Here is a 23,386-nt window from a genome sequence, read left to right as displayed (position 1 = left end):
CGTGTGCTCCAAAGTTTTCTGTTTTACAACTTGGTGTTTTAACATAATTGTTGCGGTAGACTCATACAGGGTTGTCAAATTCTGCTCCCGAGTTTACCTTCAACCCTAATCAAACACCTAATCGTGGACACCCCTGCTGTATACTGACCTCAATTATCCAGCAGTTGTGATTGGCTGTCTTGTGATGGTCTTTCCATATTCTATGTAATCTATTGGTGAAAGTAATTTGCTGTATTTCAACAAGGTAGCTATGTGGCCTTTGATGTTCAATAAAACTATCCAATAAATATACTTCTGCTTTTACTCATTTACAAATGACTAGTATACTGTTGTGCAAAACAGAACACATTTGTGGACATCCTTTCTCCTACAACAAACTAGACAAACAAAATGAATTGACCAACTTTTAATTGCTTGACAATCTCTCCCATTATCAGTTTATAAAATCCCTTGTCGATAACACAGGATTAATTTGCCTCAGTCAGAAAGCAGATAGATCTTTTCAAAGGCTCATGCTATTGGGATGGGGGTAAAGGTTTGGGGTTATGACAACAATTTAACCATAATTTCTCATAAAAATCTTCTAATACTGTATACCTGAAATGTTCGCTTCTCGTTTGCTCTCGGTTTTAAAAATACTTGTTTAGCACTTTTTTTTTTTCCTCGCATAGAATTTGAATACAAACATCAGCATCAGTAATGTAAGAAAGGCAAAGGTAAGAAATTTGGCTGAATCACACAGCTTGACACATTTGAACACGGATCAAATGTAACCCTGCAGCATTGGGGGGGGGGGGGGGGGGGGGGGGGGAAGGACTGTACATTGTGTGTCAGTTACATTTCGTACAAATAAACAAATCGACAAATAAAAACTCCCTCCCACGCCACCCTGAATGAGAACACATAAGTCTTCCAGCCACACTCCGATATTGGTCTACCGTCTAAAAGAGTGTGTCTTTGCTGGTTTCATACACCACTCGCCCAACAGACACACTGAAATTCCTGAAGAATCTTCCAATGATGGCTCCCGAAGTACCTCTCCCTGACTCCTTGGAAGGTTGTGCAATTTCGGCAGGAGTGGCACACTTTTGAGTGCTCTTGCAGAGAGGGAGAGAGAGAGAAATGTGCATCTGTAAGGAGGAACATTGCATGAGGTGGGTAGCAGAGGGCATTATCCTCATGTCACTTCCTGCGCCCCTTTCTGAGAACATGAAACCTGGGAGTATAGTGCTGTTCAACACAGAGAGAAAGACAAATTGGCTGTGTCCGAAACAAAAAACAACTGCTGCTCAATCACTCAATGTTTGTACGAAGATGCACCCTAATTCCTCAGGGTTCCTCAAATCCAGCCCTGGAAAACCAAGAGTTTAGCTCAAACCCTGATACCACATACCAGGATTTGACCACCATCAGCCCAAACTTTTCTTCTTGGTTAACCATTCCAATCCGTGCCCATCCAGCCTAGTCGTTATGGATATGGTTTCATTTTTCCATTCTGGGGCTCTATGGAATGTAATACAAACGCGTCAGTCACTGCCTTTGTAACACAAAAGTTTACATATGGTATGAGATGTAAATAGCGACCCCGTTATGGAGGATGATCAGATATTTCTATTATTAACTTGTGTTTACTTTAGCATGCTTGGCCAGGTACATAGAAACTGGTAGACAGGCAACAGACAAGTGACCAATCCTGAATGGCGACGTCACTACACACATTCTACCAGCACGGTTGGCTAACCATGCTGAGAATCCCGGGACAAGAACAGTTGGTAATTGTGCCGTGCCAAACCAAGCTCAAGTGGAAATATCATTTTAACTGTTCCTTACCGTTCTTAGAACCATTCAGCTTGACGGAAAAGTGGCTTTTGATTAGAGTTGAGACAGGGCCAGATTTGAGGAACCTTGGACAGTGGACAATTGGACAACTCAGACTTAGATTGTTCAAATACAATTGCATTTTCCAAACTGCCATGAAACTAATCAAGTCGTCCACAGGCTGACCGAAACTTAAAGCTGGAATATGCCAAGATTTTTGCCCCCCGATTTCCATTCTGGAGTCGTCAAAGCAAGTTGCAGAAAGTCAGTTTGTGTGTGATCAGTTTGATGCGCAGTTTATTTTCTGAAAATATTTACAAAGCCAAGTGAATGATACTTAGGGCCAGATTAGCGTGAGAGCGCAATCCCATAAAAGCACAGATGGGAGTGGAAAGTTCTGCGCGTGATTGACTGACAGAACACAGACGCAGCTGGATCATTTCCATAATGCCCAACACAATCTACCAAGAGCAGCGCAAATTAGTGTCTGGTTAAGACATGCTTTTTGGGGCGGTAAATAATGGCGCAAATACCAGTAAATTGACGAGCGCAAACCTTAGTAAATCACTTTGTATGATTCATTTAAATACTATCCTCCCATAAATGTTATATGTGAAAGGGAAACTCACACAAATGCATATGCAAGGTCAGCCGCAAAAATAACTGTTCACGCCTTTTCAGCGCTAATTTTTCACTGCGTCTTTAGTGAATCCGGAAAGTAGTTTTTTAATGCCAAAAGAGGGTTTGCGCTGACGCAAGCTTCTAGTAAATCTGGCCCTAAGCGTGTTAAAATCTGTTCAGATCTTAAGTCGTGCAGTGCATTCCACCACACGACGGGACATGAATCTGGTGAAAAGAAGCAGGGGTGTCCAATCCTGCTCCTGGAGAATTACCTTCATGCAGGGTTTAGCTCCAACCCTTATCGAACACTAAAGAACCAACCAAACCAATCGTTTCTGGATTACTTAAACTACAGGAATGTGTGTTGGAGCAGATTTGGAATCAAACTCTGTAGGAAGGTGACTCTCCAGCAGTAGTGTTGGTCCTGAGTCATTTACATTGATTCAGCAACTACTAGTCTAGTCTAGTCACACTCTTTCAAGTAGACCGGATGTTCCACAAACATTGGAATCGGATATGCCTTGATGCCTTCCTACCTCAGAAACTGCCAGTGAAGGCACCATTTTCAGTTTTCGGACACAGCCAATGAGTAAGTGATATAGAGAGAGAGGCCAAGAGAGAGGCTGCTTCAGCTGGTGTTGGTGGTTACTGTCCCACAATTCATGCTCTATGTGTCTGGTATATGGCTCAGGGGAGTATCTGCCGGCTCCATAAGCCTGTACTTCTCCTCCAGAGATGGCTCGGTCCCCTGCAGGTGAATTAGTGGCTTGGTCTGGAATACACCCAGTCTTTCCTGGTTTCTCCTGTTGTATATGTTCACCCTGTGCTCCAGTTCTGGACTGGCCTTCACTGACCCTGCCGGACTGGGCAATTTAAGGTTGACCGGGTCCACCCTGCCTTTCTGCGCTAGGCAGGAGTCCTCGGACAAGGAAGAGAGCAGCTCTTTGACCACCGCTCTGGGGTCGTGGACGCCCGGTTGCGTCCCGAGGGTCAAAGGGCTGCAGTATGGAGGAGGGCAGCAGCGCTGGCCACTGTAGTCGGAGGTGGAGGCCTCCCGAACGGTAGAGCTGCAGTCAGTTGTGGAGCCTAGCGTGTGGCTGCTGATGCTGTGCTGCCGGGCCGTGAAGCTGCAGCTCGACCGGGACATGGTCGTGCTGGATGCTTCACTTACAGAGCTGCCCGTGCGCTCTTGACCACTTCCCGGGCCGTCTGCACTGACGAGGGAAGGCGGCAACTGGTTGGGGTTGGTGGGAAGGTGGACATCGATGGCTGCTGTGGTTATGACACGAGCACCAGGGTCGGGCACTCCGATGTCTGTATGTACAACAGATTGCACAACTTAGAGAATGAATGCCATGCTAAATATTTAAGCATCATTGACAGTGGTCAACTGATATATCAGCCAGACCGTTTGGCATTTCAATATTGAGACGGTTAATTGAATTTCAAGTCAAATTTTTACAAATGTTTAGTTTCATTTATCTCATGTTTAAGTTTTTTAATTATATTCTTGCATACTTACGTTTATTTACTTAAATATACTGTATATTTCAACATTTTATGGGTCACGAGCCACATTGCCAAAAATGAGTTGACCACTTATTTGGATGCATGCATCCAATTCATGCAGGAAAAGGTGAATGCATGTCCTGATTTTGCCGAGTTAGACACGTACCTGGGTCAACATATTTTGTTGATCCTGGACAACATTCCTGTCTAAAAATGTAATCCTAACTAGGGGCTTTCACACCAGGTAGTTATAGGAACTTGGTTCTAGGAACTAGCCACCAGGGCGGTTCCTCGAGAACTTCCCCTAGAGCCATTTTCCTGGTTGCATTCTCACCGCCAGTAGGAACTCTGAAGTGACGTAAACCACGCTTGATGTTGTGACTTATTTTGACACCGTGGCGGACATTTATTTTGAAGGCACTAAGAACGCCAGAGCCTGAGCACACAGCGCTCCCTTTCTCCATCTTCATTAGTTTACGATCTGTTTAACAGTCCTGTCTAATACGTTATTAGATAGAACTGTTACACATAGAAAGTAGACAGTATATGAACAAGATTATAGCTTTTGCCATGTGGTTGATGCCTAATGTTGCTAACTGAGTTTCAAGTACAAGTTTCGTTGGTCCCTTCAAAGTTGCATTGGATTTTCTCCATAGCGTAAATATTGAGAGGTCCATCTATCACTGTTTTCCATGTTCGTAGAGTTAGTTTGTGGAGTAAATATACAGGCTATAATCTGTGTGTCTATCTGTACTTTGTTCAGGTGCTGGCGTTTTGCATGCATTCGGCCAATCAGCGTATATTAACGTCACTGGTAGTTCCTATTGTGCTGGTTAAGACCCTACTCTTAACTAAATTATTACGGGAACTAAATGAGCTCCTACTTCAAAAGAGTTCCTAGAATTAAAATCATTCCCAGTTCTTGCGCTGCGAATACAACAAAAAACGGATCTAGGAACTATGAAAAGGTTCCTCCGGTGCAAAAGCCCCTCATATCCCTACCTCTAAACCTAACTCAACCCATAACTTATCCCTAAAATCAGAGGGAAATGATAAGTGAATAACACTGATATAGAAGCACCTAACCCTGGTTGTAAACCTAAACTTGACATGAACTGTAAAAATCTGATTGGTTGATGGGAATGTTGATCCAGGAACATGTTGCACTTGGTGAAATCGGTATGCCAGTAAATGCATATGTGATTGACATGCAAAAATGATATGCATAGATCAAACCTAAAAATAAAAGATGTATAATAGAACATTGTATAATCAAAAATAATCATAATGTAAACGTATATAAAAAAAGCAATAAATAACTTAAGGGGCTTACCGCTACTTGGCTCACTGTAATACTGACTGATGTAGTTATTCATATCATCATGAACACTCTCTGAAAAAGAACAAATGTAAGTCCATCACAACATCACGTGATCTGATGATCCCAAAACCAACAAACCTAATAAGCTCTTTTCCCTAAAGTTTAAAACACAATTTAAAACACATTTTTCTCATTTCACAGCTTTATAATGGGGCTTAAACTAGTATTTATAACTATGTAGTGAAGCGTGCTACAGTGTAAGCAATGCATTAACGTTCTGAATCTGGCCACCCTTGTCTTCTGCTTGGCCTCCTGACCCATAAAGAGTCTGTCCTATGTGGTTGTGACTGTAGAAGCAGCGGAGGTCATCCGTTTATGATCCGCCTGGCAGAGCGAGGAGTCGACTGCACTCTAAGTGCCATCCGCACATCTCTGGAGACGAGACCCAACTCACAGCGCCTTTTTAAATTCATTTTTCCTGTTTAAAATATTCATCAAACGGAGGCTCGGGAGGAGATGGGGAGCTGACTAAAACACCAGGAAGACAATCCCAGCTGAATAAATAACACATGAGGACGGAGACGACCACACACACTTAACTTCTTCCAGGGAGAAAGGCAAAGAAAGAGTTAATATGAAATCATATTCTTCAAGGAAAAAAAATTCCTAAAATGTACAATTGTAATCATTGCTTTTGCCAAAATACCATTTTGATTTACACCAGGCTAGAATATGTATGTGAGGTCTGTTTTCATGTCCTTCAATTTGAATTTTTGCCTTGTTTTCCAGCAAAAAATATCCAGACATCATTAAAACAAGACGCATTCAAGTAGGAAGAAAAATGTGAAGACTTCATATTTTCAGTCAAGTTTATCTTATTGGCAGTTTTTTCTTGTTTTTAAAAATGTCACATTTATGTTTGAAACGAAACAGTGTTTCAGGCTTCCTCTCAAATCTTAATCATTTGACGAAGTCGTTTTATTTATTTTTGGTGTCTCCATCCAGTATTTCAGGAATCCGGTTCCTGAAACTAAGCAGACTTCTGAGGGCGATGATTCAACATGATCATGTCACGCAGGATCTCTTTGCGGTCGCTCGGCGCAGTAAATTCTCATCTGAACCACAGCGGAGATAAAAGAGACCTCGCTCTCGCTGAACTCTGAAAGGTAGCCGGCCACAACTTCAAAAAGAAGCTCTTTAAAAAATGAGATCACTCAGCAGCTCTTATATTTTTTGCGGCTTTGTCTTCATCTAATTCCTGTCTTTGAGGCGCCAAATGTAAAATATGGGCGCTAAGAAAGGAGCCCTCAGGCAACCGTCACTCTCTCCTCTCCACGGGTCGGCCTCTGCTTTGACGGCGTTTCTGTCCATGTGCCGTTTAGAGGAAAGAGCCACGGGCGGGCTCCTGGTGCCCACATTTCCCACAGTCCTCTGGGGGATGAAGTGTGGCTTGCACGAAGACCATTGAGGGGTTTTTCAGGTTAAAGGAACAGATGTTTGTGCCATAGTTGAATACTCTTTCAGGAGGAACAAGGCCCAATGCACAGAGCAGCCTGTGTGTGTGTGTGTGTTTGTGTGTGTATAACAGCTGTACTCCTGCCAAACAGATCCCAATGTGACCTGACATAATGCGGGGAACATTATAGCGGTCTGTTATAATGGGATATCATACGATCTGTCCTGCTTGTACTGTCACAGTAAATACTGAATGGATGTTGTAGTCTGTGTTTAGAGGCCGGGCTGATTTAATGCAGGAGAATCACTAAACTTGAGTTTCCTCATTCGATTTCTGTTACATGCAAAATACAGGGGAGTGAACTGAGAAAAATGACCAGTTACAAATATTTATTACTGGCACAGAAACTACATTTTGCACTATTTGTATGAAATGGACACCTGGAAGGTCGATGGGTTTGTAGGATATAGTCTGTTTGTCTATCTATCTATCTATCTATCTATCTATCTATCTATCTATCTATCTATCTATCTATCTATCTATCTATCTATCTGTCTATCTGTCTATCTATCTATCTATCTATCTGTCTGTCTGTCTGTCTATCTATCTATCTCTCTGTCCATCTATCTGTCTATCTATTTATTTGTCCGTCTATCGGTCTATCTATCTGTCTGTCCGTCTATCTATCTATCTATCTATCTGTCTGGCCGTCTATCTATCTGTCTGGCCGTCTATCTATCTGTCTGTCCGTCTATCTATCTGCCTGTCCGTCTGTCTATCGGTCTATCTATCTATCTATCTATCTATCTATCTATCTATCTATCTATCTATCTGTCTGTCTGTCTGTCTGTCTGTCTATCTATCTATCTATCTGTCTGTCTGTCCGTCTATCTATCTGTCTGTCTATCGGTCTATCTATCTATTTATTTATTTGTCTATCTATCTATCTATCTATCTATCTATCTATCTATGTCTGTATGTTTCTATCCATCCATCCATCCATCCATCCATCCATCCATCCATCCATCTATCTATCTATCTATCTGTCTGTCTGTCTGTCTATCGGTCGGTCTATCTATCTATCTATCTATCTATCTATCTATCTATCTATCTATCTGTCCGTCTATCTATCTATCTATCTATCTATCTATCTGTCTGTGTCTATCGGTCTATCTATCTGTCTGTCTGTGTCTATCGGTCTATCTATCTATCTATCTATCTATCTATCTATCTATCTATCTATCTATCGAATCTGTCTGTCTATCGGTCTATCTATCTATCTATTTATTTATCTATCTATCTATCTATCTATCTATCTGTCTGTCGGTCTATCTATCTGTCTGTCCGTCTATCTATCTATCTGTCTGTCTGTCTATCGGTCTATCTGTCTATCGGTCTATCTATCTATCTATCTATATCTCTCTCTCTCTCTGTCTGTCTATCTATCTGTCTGTCTGTCTGTCTATCTATCTGTCTGTCTGTCTATCTATCTATCTATCTGTCTGTCGGTCTATCTATCTATCTGTCTGTCTGTCTATCGGTCTATCTGTCTGTCTGTCTATCTATCTATCTATCTATCTATCTATCTCTCTCTGTCTGTCTATCTATCTGTCTGTCTGTCTATCTGTCTGTCTATCTATCTGTCTGTCTGTCTATCTATCTATCTATCTATCTATCTGTCTATCTGTCCGTCTATCTATCTGTCTGTCTGTCTGTCTATCTATCTGTCTCTCTGTCTGTCTGTCTATCGGTCTGTCTGTCTGTCTATCTATCTATCTGTCTGTCTGTCTGTCTATCTGTCCGTCCGTCCATCTGTCTGTCTGTCCATCTGTCTGTCTGTCCGTCCGTCTGTCTGTCTGTCTATCTATCTGCTGTCTATCTATCTATCTATCTATCTATCTATCTATCTATCTATCTATCTATCTATCTATCTCTCTCTCTCTCTCTCTCTATCTATAAACAGAAGAATCATACAAAGTTATGTAATTGATACAGTACTGTACTGAAAGTTACCAGAGACATTTTAGTGGCACATGTATAAAGGTTACTAGATTTCGGTTGTGAGAGCAGGAGAACAGGGACAGGGCTGGTACCTGGAGCAGGTCTGGGTTCTCTGGTGTGTTTGTCAGATCCAGTGGGGCCCAGGCCATCTATCTCCTGGAAGCTGCTGCTCTGTTTCCCCCATACATGATGGATCTGCATGGCAGCCTCTCGCTCAGCGGCCAGATCCAAATCCTGCTGCGCCAGATGAGCCCTCAACTGCCTGATCTCAAACTGACAACGAGAGGAACAAAGACTGACTGATATACCGGCCAGGCACATATAAAATGTATTATTATTATTTGTTGAATCAACGTCCACACACTCGACATAATCAATGACTGCACTGATATCGACCACTGCACTGATATCGACAGGCCTTAGATCAGTTCCCAACACACTCTTCAAGACATTACTAGCACAGTCTTATCTGCCTTCATCCCCAAGCAGAAGAAACAACAGAAACACATCTAGGGTAAATTGTGTATTCAGTGGTGTGCATTGATCCCTGTCTGTGTTATCTGTCTGGTGGACCCAGGACCGGCTGGACGAGTCACGTGACTGCTTTATGTAATACACTGGGTTGGGATTGCAGCTTGAAACGGGAGCTTGCATCATCCGCCGTGACCCGATCAGAAATAAAGCATGAGCTTGGTAAAAATATGAGATATTCAGGATGCATTGTGCTGTTGAGACACAATTCGCATAGATCAGTGTCTATCGACTTCAGTGGCATGCAATTCTACACCGATTAAAAAATAAAAATAAATCACTTTTTAAAGTGACCCTAAAATGGCTCAATTGCAAAAAAATGTCTTTATCTGATACAATCTGATCCATCAAAACGCATATATTTTAAATTACAGGTGCTGTGTTACTGAGCAGATGAAATTGAAGTGAAATTTGATTGCGTGTCAAAGTGCTGCCATCTGCTGGTCAAATACACAATGATGAAGTAACATGTTTAGAGAGGGGAGAAAATAGAGCAACATTTTTGTATGCCAACCCGGAGTTAGCATCACACTGGATCCCTCGACAAAAAACAATAGGATTTTCCTTTTGGATTATTGCAGAAAATAAGGTCTGTGACTAACAAAAGCTCATGATACTTACACCTTTTGTTCATCATGATGATCTTCACGAATGACCACAACTTTTATGAATTTTGAAGCCTAAATAAAATCCGCAGAATTCAAAAGCTAAACGAATGTTATAAATAAACTACACTACGGTCACATCATTAAGCTTCAACAACTCTTTCAGTCTTTGTTTAAAAACATTTTCTCCTGAAAGTTCGAGTTATAATAGATAGCAAGAGCCCATTTATAAACTGTGAAAGCGGACTAGTGAATAGATGAGTTTACCAGTTCGACTGATGACGTTTAATGTCCCCGACAACCTCTGTAGTCCCATTAAGATACTTGTTAGCAACCGCCTTTTACAAGACAAATAAAGGCTTAAAAAAAACCCATTGACTTCAGTACGATGTAACCGGAAGTGCTAAAATGCTAACTCATTTCCAGGTTTGGGGCTACAAAAATACATAATCCCAGCACCACTCTATTGCCCTGTTTACACCTGGTATTAAGATGTGTTTTGGTCGATCGGATCACAAGTAGACGAGGGAGAGACATTCCCGTTTACACCTGGTGTTTTAATGCTTCTCTTTTGTCCACTTTCGACCACTTCTGTCCTGATTTCTTCGAGGGGAGAGTCTATGGGCGGGAAAATGTATGTTTTTTTCAATGGACAAAATAAGTTTATGCAATTGACACATGAACAAAAAGATGACGATGGAAAAACATATGGAGAGCATCAGCTTTTGTTTCTGCTCTGACAGACGCAAGACCAGCTGAGTGTGTGTTAGAAATCAGGAATGGTGAGAGAACATTGTGCTTGGTATGTTTTTCATCTTCAAACCAAACTTGGGTCGACAAAGTTTGAATCCCGTCTGGCTAGTGCGCTTCCCATAATGTTTCCGCATTAGTATCCGCGGTCTTTCGTAAATGTTCGAACACATTCGACCACATGAGCGTTTACACTACGAAAGCAATCCGGTTGAATGTGTTTTCGACTACCTCTGGAAGTGGTCAAAAGTGGACAAGCTCAAAACATTTTGGACCCTGTTTACACCTGTATTTAGTGTCGCCCACTCGTGATCCGATCAACCAAAACGCCAAATCTTAATACCAGGTGTAAACAGGGCCTAAGATAAGAAAGACCTAAAGAACTAGTGAAGTGGGCAGCATATATAAGTGTATAAGAGTACCTGTGCATCCGTAATAGTCTGGTTTAGCATTCCTAATGCTACTGCCAAAGTGTGTGTCACTGGCCTAATATAAGTGCTTTTTGTGTTATTTTGGTAAAGTAAAAGTCGGACAGGAGTGAAGGGTAGAAGAGGAAGCATTGGTTGATCATCACTCACGGCCTGTTCCTGACAGATCTGTGTGAGTCTCTCCAGCTGTTCCTCTCTCATTGCTTTGGTCTTCTCGTACTGCTGGATCTCCATCTCCATCTCCACCTTCACCTGCAGCACGTACGCTACAGAAGAGAAGAGAGCAAACTTATGAACTGTTCTCTGAAACGCTCAAATCCTTTCTGAGCAAAAAATGAACCATGAAATTAACATGTACATTCGTACACTATCGTTCAAAAGTTTGGGGTCGATAAGATTTTTTCATTGTTTTTGAAAGTCTCATGCTCTCTAAGGCTGCATTTATTTGATCAAATATACAGTAAAAACTGTAATATTGTGAAATTTTATATTACAATTTAAAATAACTGTTTTCTATTTGAATATATTTTAAAAAGTAATTTATTCCTGCGATCAAAGCTGAATTTTCAGCATCATTACTCCAGTCTTCAGTGTCACATGATCCTTCAGAAATCTAATATGATGTTTTGATGCTCAAGAAACAGTTGTGCTGCTTAATGTTTTTGTGGAAACCATGATACAGCATTCTTTGATGAATAGAAAATTATTTTTTTTATATCTTAAAGACCAAAAATGTATGATATTTCTTGAATTATCTTGGACTTACAAAAACTACCAAAACATACCTTGCATTCTTGGGAAGAACATCAGAGTAATACCATGGTATTACAATCTGATGTCATCACTGTACAATGATACCATCGCAATACTTTATTGTAAGGGGAGTGTTGAAAAATAAGAGAATTATCCAAGTGACAATTTTTGTATCAAGCTGAATCAATTGTTGGTCCCGTTGCAAAAAAAATACATTAAATATTATTATTAATATAATAAAATGATAAATACTAATATATATTAATATAAATGTATCTGAATATATTTAAATAGCTCATCTCTGTTCTGAAACAGCCAATCAAATATTAAAAGGCTTAACACTGCTTTGATAAACAGCTAATTGTTTTCTGAAAACATCCAATGCAGCCATATGCTAACAGCAGCTCCATCCACAGCTAAGAGGAGAGACCGTATCTGCCTGATATTTCATGAATTGACAATAGCGTCTGACGTTGATTTTCTCTGGCTTGGCTGGGATTGTGCTGAGAGGGCCAAAGGCTTTTTATCAGGTGCTGCTGGCTCTTAATAAAGCCATATCCACATGACCCCTCTTACCATCCACTCGCTTTCCATATCAATTAGACTCTTCTCACACTGGTACCATCTGCCGAGAGAACTCCCAGCATGCTTTGCTGCATGGCAATGTGTTACTCAGTCCTTCAATATTCTTCATACATTTCAGGATTGTTATATATTATTCTAAATTCACCATGAAATCAAAATGAACAAATCTAGTTTTTTTATTATTATTTATTGAACATTACTGTATGTTTTATAAATGATTTATCTGTGCACTTAATTTAAAATAAAAATAAAATTCAAGTGTCCTCGTAATCTTTAATCAAAATAACTTCCCCTCCTTCTAGCAGCTCATCTCTTCTCTGATGATGCGTTAACTGACATGAGGGCGGGGCAACCTGTCACTCACATGAGATCCACCAATAAGCAAACCACAACCATCCAATCAATTCCTGATTGACAAAATCCAGCCCCGTCCTACATTTGTTTTTTTGTTAAAAAAGCCGTTTCATTCGGATATGTGTCACAATAGGGAAGAAAAGACTATTGCAACTATACATATACTTTTACAGGTATTAAAATTATGCATATTAGAGTTGGATTTAATATGCATAATCTCTCTTAAATCGAAGAAATTGTACCGCTCAGAATGCTGCTATTTTATAGAACAGTTCTGATCAATTTGTTCATCCAAAAGTTAAGCGGTTTAGTTACAATTTTCTAAAGAGACACAATCACTTTTTATTATGAACAGCTTGAATTTAGGCTTTTATTCACATAAACACTGATCAGTGAACATAAACCGAAGCTCAACCATACTTGCTTGAAGCGCAAGAACAAACCTCATTGGTTCTTGCTGAAGCTCAAACGTGCTGCGTAACACGAGAATGAACCTCATTGGTTCTTGCTGAAGCTCAAACGTGCTGCGTAACACGAGAATGAACCTCATTGGTTCTTGCTGAAGCTCAAACGTGCTGCGTAACACGAGAATGAACCTCATTGGTTCTTGCTGAAGCTCAAACGTGCTGCGTAACACGAGAATGAACCTCATTGGTTCTTGCTGAAGCTCAAACGTGCTGCGTAACACGAGAATGAACCTCATTGGTTCTTGCAGAAGCTCAAACGTGCTGCGTAACACGAGAATGAACCTCATTGGTTCTTGCTGAAGCTCAAACGTGCTGCGTAACACGAGAATGAACCTCATTGGTTCTTGCTGAAGCTCAAACGTGCTGCGTAACACGAGAATGAACCTCATTGGTTCTTGCAGAAGCTCAAACGTGCTGTGTAACATGAGAATGAACCTCATTGGTTCTTGCTGAAGCTCAAACGTGCTGCGTAACACGAGAATGAACCTCATTGGTTCTTGCTGAAGCTCAAACGTGCTGCGTAACACGAGAATGAACCTCATTGGTTCTTGCTGAAGCTCAAACGTGCTGCGTGACACGAGAATGAACCTCATTGGTTCTTGCTGAAGCTCAAACGTGCTTCGTAACACGAGAATGAACCTCATTGGTTCTTGCTGAAGCTCAAACGTGCTTCGTAACACGAGAATGAACCTCATTGGTTCTTGCTGAAGCTCAAACGTGCTGCGTAACACGAGAATGAACCTCATTGGTTCTTGCTGAAGCTCAAACGTGCTGCGTAACACTAGAATGAACCTCATTGGTTCTTGCTGAAGCTCAAACGTGCTGCGTAACACGAGAATGAACCTCATTGGTTCTTGCTGAAGCTCAAACGTGCTGCGTAACACTAGAATGAACCTCATTGGTTCTTGCTGAAGCTCAAACGTGCTGCGTAACACGAGAATGAACCTCATTGGTTCTTGCTGAAGCTCAAACGTGCTGCGTGACACGAGAATGAACCTCATTGGTTCACGCACGTCAAGTGAACATGCTTGATCCTCGGTTTACAATAACTGATGAGTTAATGATGTTTATATGGTGAATAAAAACCGAAATTCGTGATCGTGTCTCTTTAGAAAATTTGGATTAAACCTTTCAATTCATATGGATGTTTTACAATCTCTTTATGCACTTTTTGAAGTGACAAAGTGGTAGTTGCGTAGCTGTCCATAGAGGGACAGAAATCTCTCAGATTTCATTAAAAAAATCATTTTTGTTTCGGAGATTAACAAAATTCTCACGGCTTTGGAACGACATGAGGGTGAGAATGATTACAGAAATTTCATTTTTGGGTGACCTAACCCTTAAATAAAAACAACTAATAAATATATGAATAAAATATAATAATATAAAATAAAAAACACGTTTCAGCAACTAACCCTTAGTAAATCTAATTGTGCACTGGTGTCTTTTCAAAAGTTCAGCACATGGTGTTTCATGTCCTGCTGTGAACATGAAACAACCACAGGGTGGCGTAAAACTGGACCAGACTCGCCGTGAGACTTGAGCTCATGAATGTTAATTGGTCAGCTTGTCTCTATAAAATATCAAGATTTTATTCCTTCTTCATTTTTCAGTGTTCAGATTGCATAACTTCAGTGTTGCACTGGTGTTGTATTAACACTGTGTAAAGTATAACGACAGTATTCTGCTGTCTGCTGTTTTTTGCCGACTGTGCACTCTCTCTCTCTCTCTCTCTCACTCATCTTGAGGCGCATGAACGTACACACATGAAACAATATGTAATTCTCAAATCTTGCACATAACCATTCTCGAAGAAAATGGAAAAGATATGGGCAAACGGACATGCATAATACACAAAATACATGGGCACAAAGCGATTTAGATGTAAATTGGAATAAAAAAGGTACACAAAAAAAATAAATCAAAGCAAGTTCGCCCTCATATGGACTGCATTGACATGCTACAAACTCATAGTAAGAATAGTCAAAATAATTAAAAATGTACCTAATAATATATATATATATATATATATATATATATATATATAAAACAATTAGACTAAACATTCATTGCAGGTAAAGATGTTTTTACTACCATCCTTTGATGATTTCTGTATGTAAATGAGCTCTATTATGATTCGCTATCCTGTGAACTGATGCCATATTCATGATTATTTATGCATTACATTTTTGTTAGTTTCTAAAATTGTTTTTGGTGAATGCCTTGTCACGATATTGCATCAGTACTTCAGTTTCTTGTATCCGCTGTTATTTTAGTATTCTATTACAGTTTTATTAATATTTTAAATTAGCCTCCACTTTCATATTTTCAGTTTTCATTTCACTTTTAGTTTAAGGTTTAGTATTTTTTTGTTATGCGCTTTCGTAATTTGTATTCGTTTTTTGTTTCTCTTAAATACTTCTATAGCTTTAAAGCTATATCTTTAAATGAAGTTTCAGTAATCTTACTACTTTTATTTATCATGTCTTTCATATGAAAATCTAACTAGATGTGCCTGTATCTCTCTCTGGTGGAGATGTTTGTTGTTCATGACGGCGCTGCACTCGACAGCTCAATGATGTTTAGTGAGAATGAGGGTGACCTGCCCCAGCCATCGATCATGAATACACTTGCATAAACAGAACCTGTGCTGAGAAATTATGGACATCATGCTCCTCTCAGCATCAACAAAAGACTCTGAATCAATCTGAATTTTAATAAGACCACCACTGGCAGCAGCAGCGCGTGTGAGGCGTCTATCATAACTCACACTCATTGGGCCGGACAGGACAACAGCTAGTAAGATTAATCAGTTGAATTGGCTAATGCATTTACATTAACACTTTCTTTAAGGGTTTCTTGACGTGTTTTAAGGGTCAAAATTATTTACATTTGGTGAACTAAAAACACATGTATTTTTTAGACTTTGGAGTGTTGTCATAAAGCAGCTGACCGTCAATGATCCTCTTGACTCTCCAGATGCGGAGGGTGATGATGAGGCTGATGGCGTCCCAGGGGCTGCTGGGACCGTTAGCCACCGTGGAGGCCACCATTGGGGCCAGAGAGAGGACAATCACAGCACCGTCAAATACCTGACGAAAATAAACAAACAAACAAACGATCATACGCCAGTGTCTTTTAGCTTGTAACATATAAAAAGTCTTTTTAATATTATGGGCTGTTACATAGCATGTAGTGCTGTATTATAGTCCCTCAGCTTCATAACTATGTACTTAAATAAATAGATAAATAATACTTATAAATTCTAAATATATTATTATTTGTATATACACACACACATACACACATACATACATACATATATGTATTTTATATATTTTTCTATTATACAAAACATACAGTTTTTTGGTATATATGTGTGAGTGTGTGTGCACCATAAAATAATCAGTAAATATATAATTAAAACATTAAAAAACATTAATATATTTCATATATATATATATATATATATATATATACAGGCAGCAAAATTCAGCTTTGCATCACAGAAATAAATGATAATTTAAAGTATAATAAATTGAAAACCAATTATTTTAAATTGTAATAATATATCACAATATTACATTTTTTTCTGTATTTTTTATCAAATAAATGCAGGCTTGATGAGCAGAAGAAACTTCTTTCAAAAACATTAAGAATAGTAATGTTTCCAAACTTTTGCCCTGTACTATATATATATATATATATATATATATATATATATATATATATATATATATATATATATATATATATATATATATATATATTTTAGGGCTGTGAAAAGATGAATCGCGATTAATCGCATCCAAAATAAAAGTTTGTGTTTACATAATATATGTGTGTGTACTGTGTATAATTATTTTGTATATATAAATACACACCCTTGCATGTATGTATAAAAAAAAAGAAGTGTTATTTATATATAAAACATTTATATTTATATGTAATATAAATTATATATAAATATATACAGTATATACATGCAAATATTTCTTAAATAAATACATGCATGTGTGTGTATTTATATATACAAAATAATTATACACAGTACACACACATATATTATGTAAAGACAAACTTTTATTTTGGATGCGATTAATCTTTTCACAGCCCTAAAATATAAATATAAATATATATATACATACACACACACACACACACACACACACACACACACTTATGCATATTAGTGCTATCAAATAGAATACATATACTCATATTTCTTTCATGTATATACATACATATATACATACACACATATATACATATATACACACATTTACATTTATTGTTATATATTTATTATATATTATAAATATATTATTTACCTTTTTACTTAATATTTCAGTTTTTTTTTGTGTGTGTGTGTGCACATGTAAATGCTTTTAAAAACTTCATATCAGGCACATATGACAAAAAGAAAAATGTAATATGTAAATGAATGGGCGGGGTCAATAGAACTGAATTAGCCAATCCCAGTGCAGTTAGATCAATGGATCCTCTCCTGCTCAGGCAACAATGTGACATTGAGAGAGTGTCACTGCGCCAGAGAGACTCATTCTTCATTAAGTTTCAAGGGCTCGCCTCTTCCCTCTGTGTCCCCCCTGTACTAATGAGACCCCGGGGAGCTTACCTCAACTTTGTTCTCTATATAATCCCATATCCCGAGCACCACAATCCTAAAGACAGTCTGGGAGAGCAAGAGAGAGACACATATAAGTGGAAAAGAGCCACAGAATGAAAGAACAGATTAATGAAAATCAGTTATCATATTTCTGATGGTTCAGCACATTGCATTCTGGGAAATCATCCACTATAGAACAACAAGCCACGTTTTGTGAAAGCCAAGAGAGAAGCCTTGAAAAAAGCAAACAAAAAAAAAAACAGGAAAACATTCCTTTTCCAGCGACCCACGAACAGCACGCGTAAATAATGAGCTTGCAGGGGAAATGTGTACGCAGGGTAATTCGAAATTTAAGTGATATCGAGATGTGGCGGCAACAGAATTCACCTCCATTTGGTGGCGGAATAACCCCGGCGCCTCCGCAAAACCCATTTCCAACCCGAATCATTTTTTTCCTTTTCATCTAGTCTCTGAACGCAGCTCATAATATATCAGTGACCTGCAATATGTATTCATAAACTCGCAAGCTGGCGAGATCTCATCGAAACACTCGAAGGAGACGCTGTGTTTTAGTGACTGCTGACTCAGGTGGCACACGGTAGTCTTTTTAGCTTTTTGTATCTCCTACTTCACTCTCTCTCCCCCTCTCTCTCTCTCTCTCTCTCTCTCTCTTTCAGGCTAAAAGATGGGAGCGACGCTGAAAGTTTCAGGCTTTCCGGTCTCTTGGCCTGTATCGACAAGTAAAACGCAAGTTGAAGGAAATAAATGCAAGTCTGCTTTAAAAGAGCCAGAGACAAATGCAACTGGATCTGAAGAAATGGGAATCAATAGAAGTCAGCACGTGTCAGGACACACACACACTTTTAAAGTACAGTAACAGCACTATGTGAAACTGCTTTTTCTTGGGTTCAATTAAGATGGCCCTACAGCATAAACATTCAGACGAAGCCTTACATCAAATACATCCACCCAATAGATCCCGTTGTGGTCTCATTAATTTATTTTATCGATAATTGTGAAAAAGGCTTTCTAGTAAGCCTGGTGGCTCTCTGTAATTCATGATTGTCTCAGAGTCAGCAGCTTGGTTGTTTTAGTCGCCTGTGACCTTTAAAATCTTTTATTGCAGAGATGTTACTCCGTTATCTTTCATTTAAGTCTCAGGAGTTTCTACAAAACTTTATATACACCAAATATTTATGGAAAAAACATCATTTATTAACATTTAACAACATTTATTTCCATCAAGAGGTGCATCAATTTTTTGGTCAAGATCTTGTATTGACAATGCAAGAGTCCAGCACTCTGTAAAGTCTCCTCCAGCACATCCTTTCAATGAATTTAAGGTCTGGACTTATTCTTCATGCTCCTCCCAACTATTCTTTCACAAATTGAGCCTGATGAATCTTGACATCGTCATCCTGGAATATGACCATGATGTGTCTTCCTACATGGTTGTTTAAGAAATCAAAAGCTACACACTCCATCAATTCGGGTTAGAAGAACTGTTGCCAAACATATAACATGCTAGAATCATAATAATCCCTGCAATAATGATCCAATCATAGACTCTTTTAAATCCAATCAGCAACTTTATTTTTTTTTTTGTATGTTATAAATAAAATGAATGTGTATAGTATAGAAACTTAGTCTTGAAAGAATTGAAGGAGACATTTTTAATGAGAAATGACTTGGAGATTTTGAGTGACTTTTGGCATAGAAGCATTTACACTCACCTCAGTGAAGAAGACGGACAGGATGACCAGGCTGATCCAGTGGATGATACAGGCGAACTGGAATGCATTATTAACTGTGGACACAAATCAAAGAGATTCTGCGCTCACAATTCACATAATGATTCAGGATAAAATACAGTCAAATGTAATGAGCTCAAAATAACTCCAAAAAAAGTACAATACCATTCAAAAGTTTGGGGTCAGTGTGATCGCAAAAGTTTATTTTTTACTTTTTATCGTCAAATTGTTTTACGGTTTCCACAAAAATATGAAGCAGCTCAACTGTTTTCAACATTGATCATGTGACACTGAAGACTGGAGTAATGATGCAGAAAATTCAGATTTGCATCACAGAAATAAATTACATAAATAAAAAAAGTTGTAATAATATTTCAGAATACTGCTGTTTTTACTGTATTTTGAATCAAAGAAATGCAGGCTTGGCGAGAACAAGACTTCTTTCAAAAGTATTAAAAACTTACAGACCCCAAACTTTTAAATCTTAGTGTATTTAGTGTTCAGTTCATTTTAGTAAAATGGTTATTTGGATGGATTGGATGGTGTTTCAATTAATCAATGTTCAAATGAATGAATCAAAGTTGTTCGATGATGGCACGTTACATTACATTTTGATAAAATATATTGCAAATATTGTAAAAGGGTGAATTCTGGTTTCATTTTGAATGTTGATGAGGAAAGTTATTACTATGTTTTTGATTTTGCTCCCAAACAAACCCAGATAGCATACAGGTAGCCTCATCTGGGCCAACTATGGCACATTTGGCTCAGGTCTGGCAGCGGCAAAGGTCATATGGGCCGTATCTGGCCCACACACAGCAAGCCACAACTCACACTAAAACCAGCTTTATGTGTGTGGGCCAGATATGGCCCATATGACCTTTGCCGCTGCCAGACCTGAGCCATATGTGCCATAGTTGGCCCAGATGAGGCCCGGATATGTGGTATATGGGCCAGAAGAATATGGGAGATGTGGGCCAAACCTGATGCTATCTGGGAAGTGATTTCCAAATGCTTTGCTAGCTGATCTCATACAAATCATTAAACTGGTTCACATTGTCGGTTTCTGAATCATCATTAATAGTAAGCTATACAAGCAGTGTTTGTAAGTTACTCTGGTAAAGATGTAATTAGTAGCTAGTAATTCATTCCTTTTTTAGTGTAATTAGATCACTGTACTAAATTGCTCTCTTTAAAAAAGTATTGCATTACTTATTACTTACTAAATACCATATCAACCTAAACCAGTTGAACAATACAAGGATAGACACGAAACTGCTATTTTAATTCGTTCAAATAACTAATATAAAATTGCATAAATTATTTTTGAACTGATCAGAGTATTTCAACGGAGAAGGTTACATTAAAACATACATATTGATGTACGTTTACATAACACATGAAAACCTCACATAATAGTGTAATCTACTTGGGGGGGAAAATAGGCCATTTATTCTTCAGAATTATTCTCATATGAAACTACTCCTCCTTACAGGGACTTTTCGAGTGGGAAGCCAAATTCCCTGCATGAGCCGCATCCGTGTCGCAAGCCGAGGACAGTCACTGCTCAATCTCATTACGCCAGCCGCCTGAACTGAAAGCATTAGGCATTTGTGATTTGATATTGCACCCAATCCGCGTACTGCATCTGTCTATTTATCCGCTCCATTACGGTGCAAGAGATCTACTGCATTCAGTTTATCACCCGCCCGCCCTCCCGGCCCATATGTCTTAGTTTGCTCTGTTCACTGATCTGTCCATCAGCCCATTCATCTCCCTCAATCCCTCCTCCCATTAATCTCGCCGGCCGGTCGCTGTCCTGCACTCCTTCACTCTTCTCTCTCTCTCTCCGTTCCAATCCATCTCCTCCTCAATCGGTCTTTCAGGACTTTGTAAAGGCCAGAGAAGACAGCGATATAGGCTGACTTATGCTTCTGTCATCTCTCGCATTTCTCTCTTTAGTGCGCACTCATCTGCACGCTGAGCCGTGATTTTTCGCCATAGCATGAATGGGGATCTCCATTCGGATTTACAATAGGCTCTTACGAGAAATGAAAACGTCCAGGCAAATAGCAGCAAAGAACATGTCGTTTCACAACGTGTTTATTGAGAATAATCCCAGCAGAGATTAGATCAACAATTGCAGATGTATAGTTATGAGAGATAGTGTATTCTATACACTGCATACTTTTCAAGATTGTATTATGAGAATATGAAATGCATGTGATTTATTAGGTTGGGAAATGATAACCAGTTCTTATTCAGAACCAACTGAATACTTAAAAATCTAAATCTAATCTAAACAAACGACTCTTATGAGACTCTTAATGAATCAAAAACATACAATGTAGTCTGAATCCCAAACAACTGATTCTTATAAGTGAATTAAAAACATACAGCGTGACCAGTGTAGTCCAATTCCTTAACGAATGACTCTTGTGAGTTATTTTTAGTAAATTAAAACATACATTGTGTGACCACAGTTATCCAAATCCCAGACAAATGACATGCATATCGACCAGTATAGTCTTGATTCCGTACGAATGACTCTTATAAACTATTAATTCGATTCCCAAACTAATTACACTGTTCAATTATGTTAGTTAAATTATGAACTATTTCTTCCTTGTGAATCAAAAACGTACAGCCCAACCAATGTGGTGTGAATCCCAAACACAGGATTCTTTAAGCGGTTTCTCTTCAGGGAATTAAAAAAAGTGAGACTAGTGTAATTTTTTAGGGAATAATTTTTTTAAGGAATCAACAACATACAACATAACCAGTGTTGTCTAATTCCTGAACTAATTACTCTTATGTGCTAGTTCTTATTTAAATTAAATCAACACATACAGTGTGACCGGAGTATTTTGAATCCCTAATAAATTACATCGAGCTCAACCAGTGTATTCCGATTCCTGCATGAATGACTCTGAGCTATCTCTTCCTAGTGAATCAAAACAGCATGACCAGTGTAGTCCAAATCCGAATCCCTTATACAGTAAGTTGCTGTGTCAGAGCATGTGTGCTAACTCGGTGGTAAATCCTCATTCTCAGGCTAGAATGGCTTCTAAAGAGATCCTGAACCCCTTCTAATACTCACATTGTAGAAGCTTAGTATCGATGAGCAGTTCCAGAGTCAGTAAGAGCACCACCAAGATGACACAGGCCACCAGGAAACAGTTGAAGCCAGCGCTCAGCAAACACACCTGCCAGAGCGCTGCTCTCCTCCCGCAGCACGGCTTCAGCCAGTTAGACCTGCAGATAAAATACAGCGACAGGGAGAAAGAGAAGAGAACCATTTCTGAGCTACAAAACCACAAACACAAGACAGCTGGAGTCTACTTTCACACATATTTGCTAACAACACAGGTAGGCATGAAAATACAAGTTTACTTCTACATACAAGTTTACTTCTATTTCTACTTGTATGTAAAAGTCAATATTACTGTATGTACAAGTGGAAGCAATCTTATATGTAGAAGCAGATGTATCCTTGTACACGTTCTTAAAAGTTTACGTTTACATACAAGTAAACTTGTGTACAAATAGAAGGAAGCTTGTATGTTCATCTATTTTTACATAGAAGTTTGCTTGTTTGTACCAAGTTTACGTCTAATTTTACAAGTTGAAGTGAACCTGTAAGTAAAAGTAGAAGGAAACATGTAGAAGTAGAAATAAAAATAGAAATCTTACAAGCTTACATCTACATACAAATAAACTAATGTACAAATACAAGCTTGTATGTTAAAGTAGAATTAAACGTGTATGTAAAAGTAGAAGTAGAAGTAAATGTATCTACAAGTAGAAGC

General features: G+C 38.8%; 1 protein-coding gene across 2 annotated transcripts in view; it reads right to left on the bottom strand.

The window, feature by feature from the left end:
• Nucleotides 1-392: 392 nt before the first annotated feature.
• Nucleotides 393-23,386, bottom strand: part of tmem266 (transmembrane protein 266) — a 69,148-nt gene continuing 46,154 nt past the window's right edge. The window contains exons 4-11 of one of the 2 annotated variants that reach the window (XM_084397571.1): nt 22,678-22,832; nt 19,560-19,633; nt 17,836-17,892; nt 16,153-16,291; nt 11,191-11,306; nt 8,819-8,999; nt 5,282-5,341; nt 393-3,753 (exon numbers count right to left, since the gene is read on the bottom strand). In XM_084397571.1, the coding sequence (XP_084253697.1) occupies nt 3,107-3,753; nt 5,282-5,341; nt 8,819-8,999; nt 11,191-11,306; nt 16,153-16,291; nt 17,836-17,892; nt 19,560-19,633; nt 22,678-22,832 (1,429 nt within the window). In that variant the 3' untranslated portion in view covers nt 393-3,106. The remainder of the gene's footprint in view (nt 3,754-5,281; nt 5,342-8,818; nt 9,000-11,190; nt 11,307-16,152; nt 16,292-17,835; nt 17,893-19,559; nt 19,634-22,677; nt 22,833-23,386) is intronic. The other variant, XM_084397572.1, reaches the window with a different exon arrangement.

This window comes from Rutilus rutilus (assembly GCF_951802725.1).
Source record: "Rutilus rutilus genome assembly, chromosome: 23".
NCBI lineage: Eukaryota > Metazoa > Chordata > Actinopteri > Cypriniformes > Leuciscidae > Rutilus > Rutilus rutilus.
Note: the sequence above shows the minus strand (reverse complement) of the source record. Positions and strands in the feature narration are given on the sequence as shown.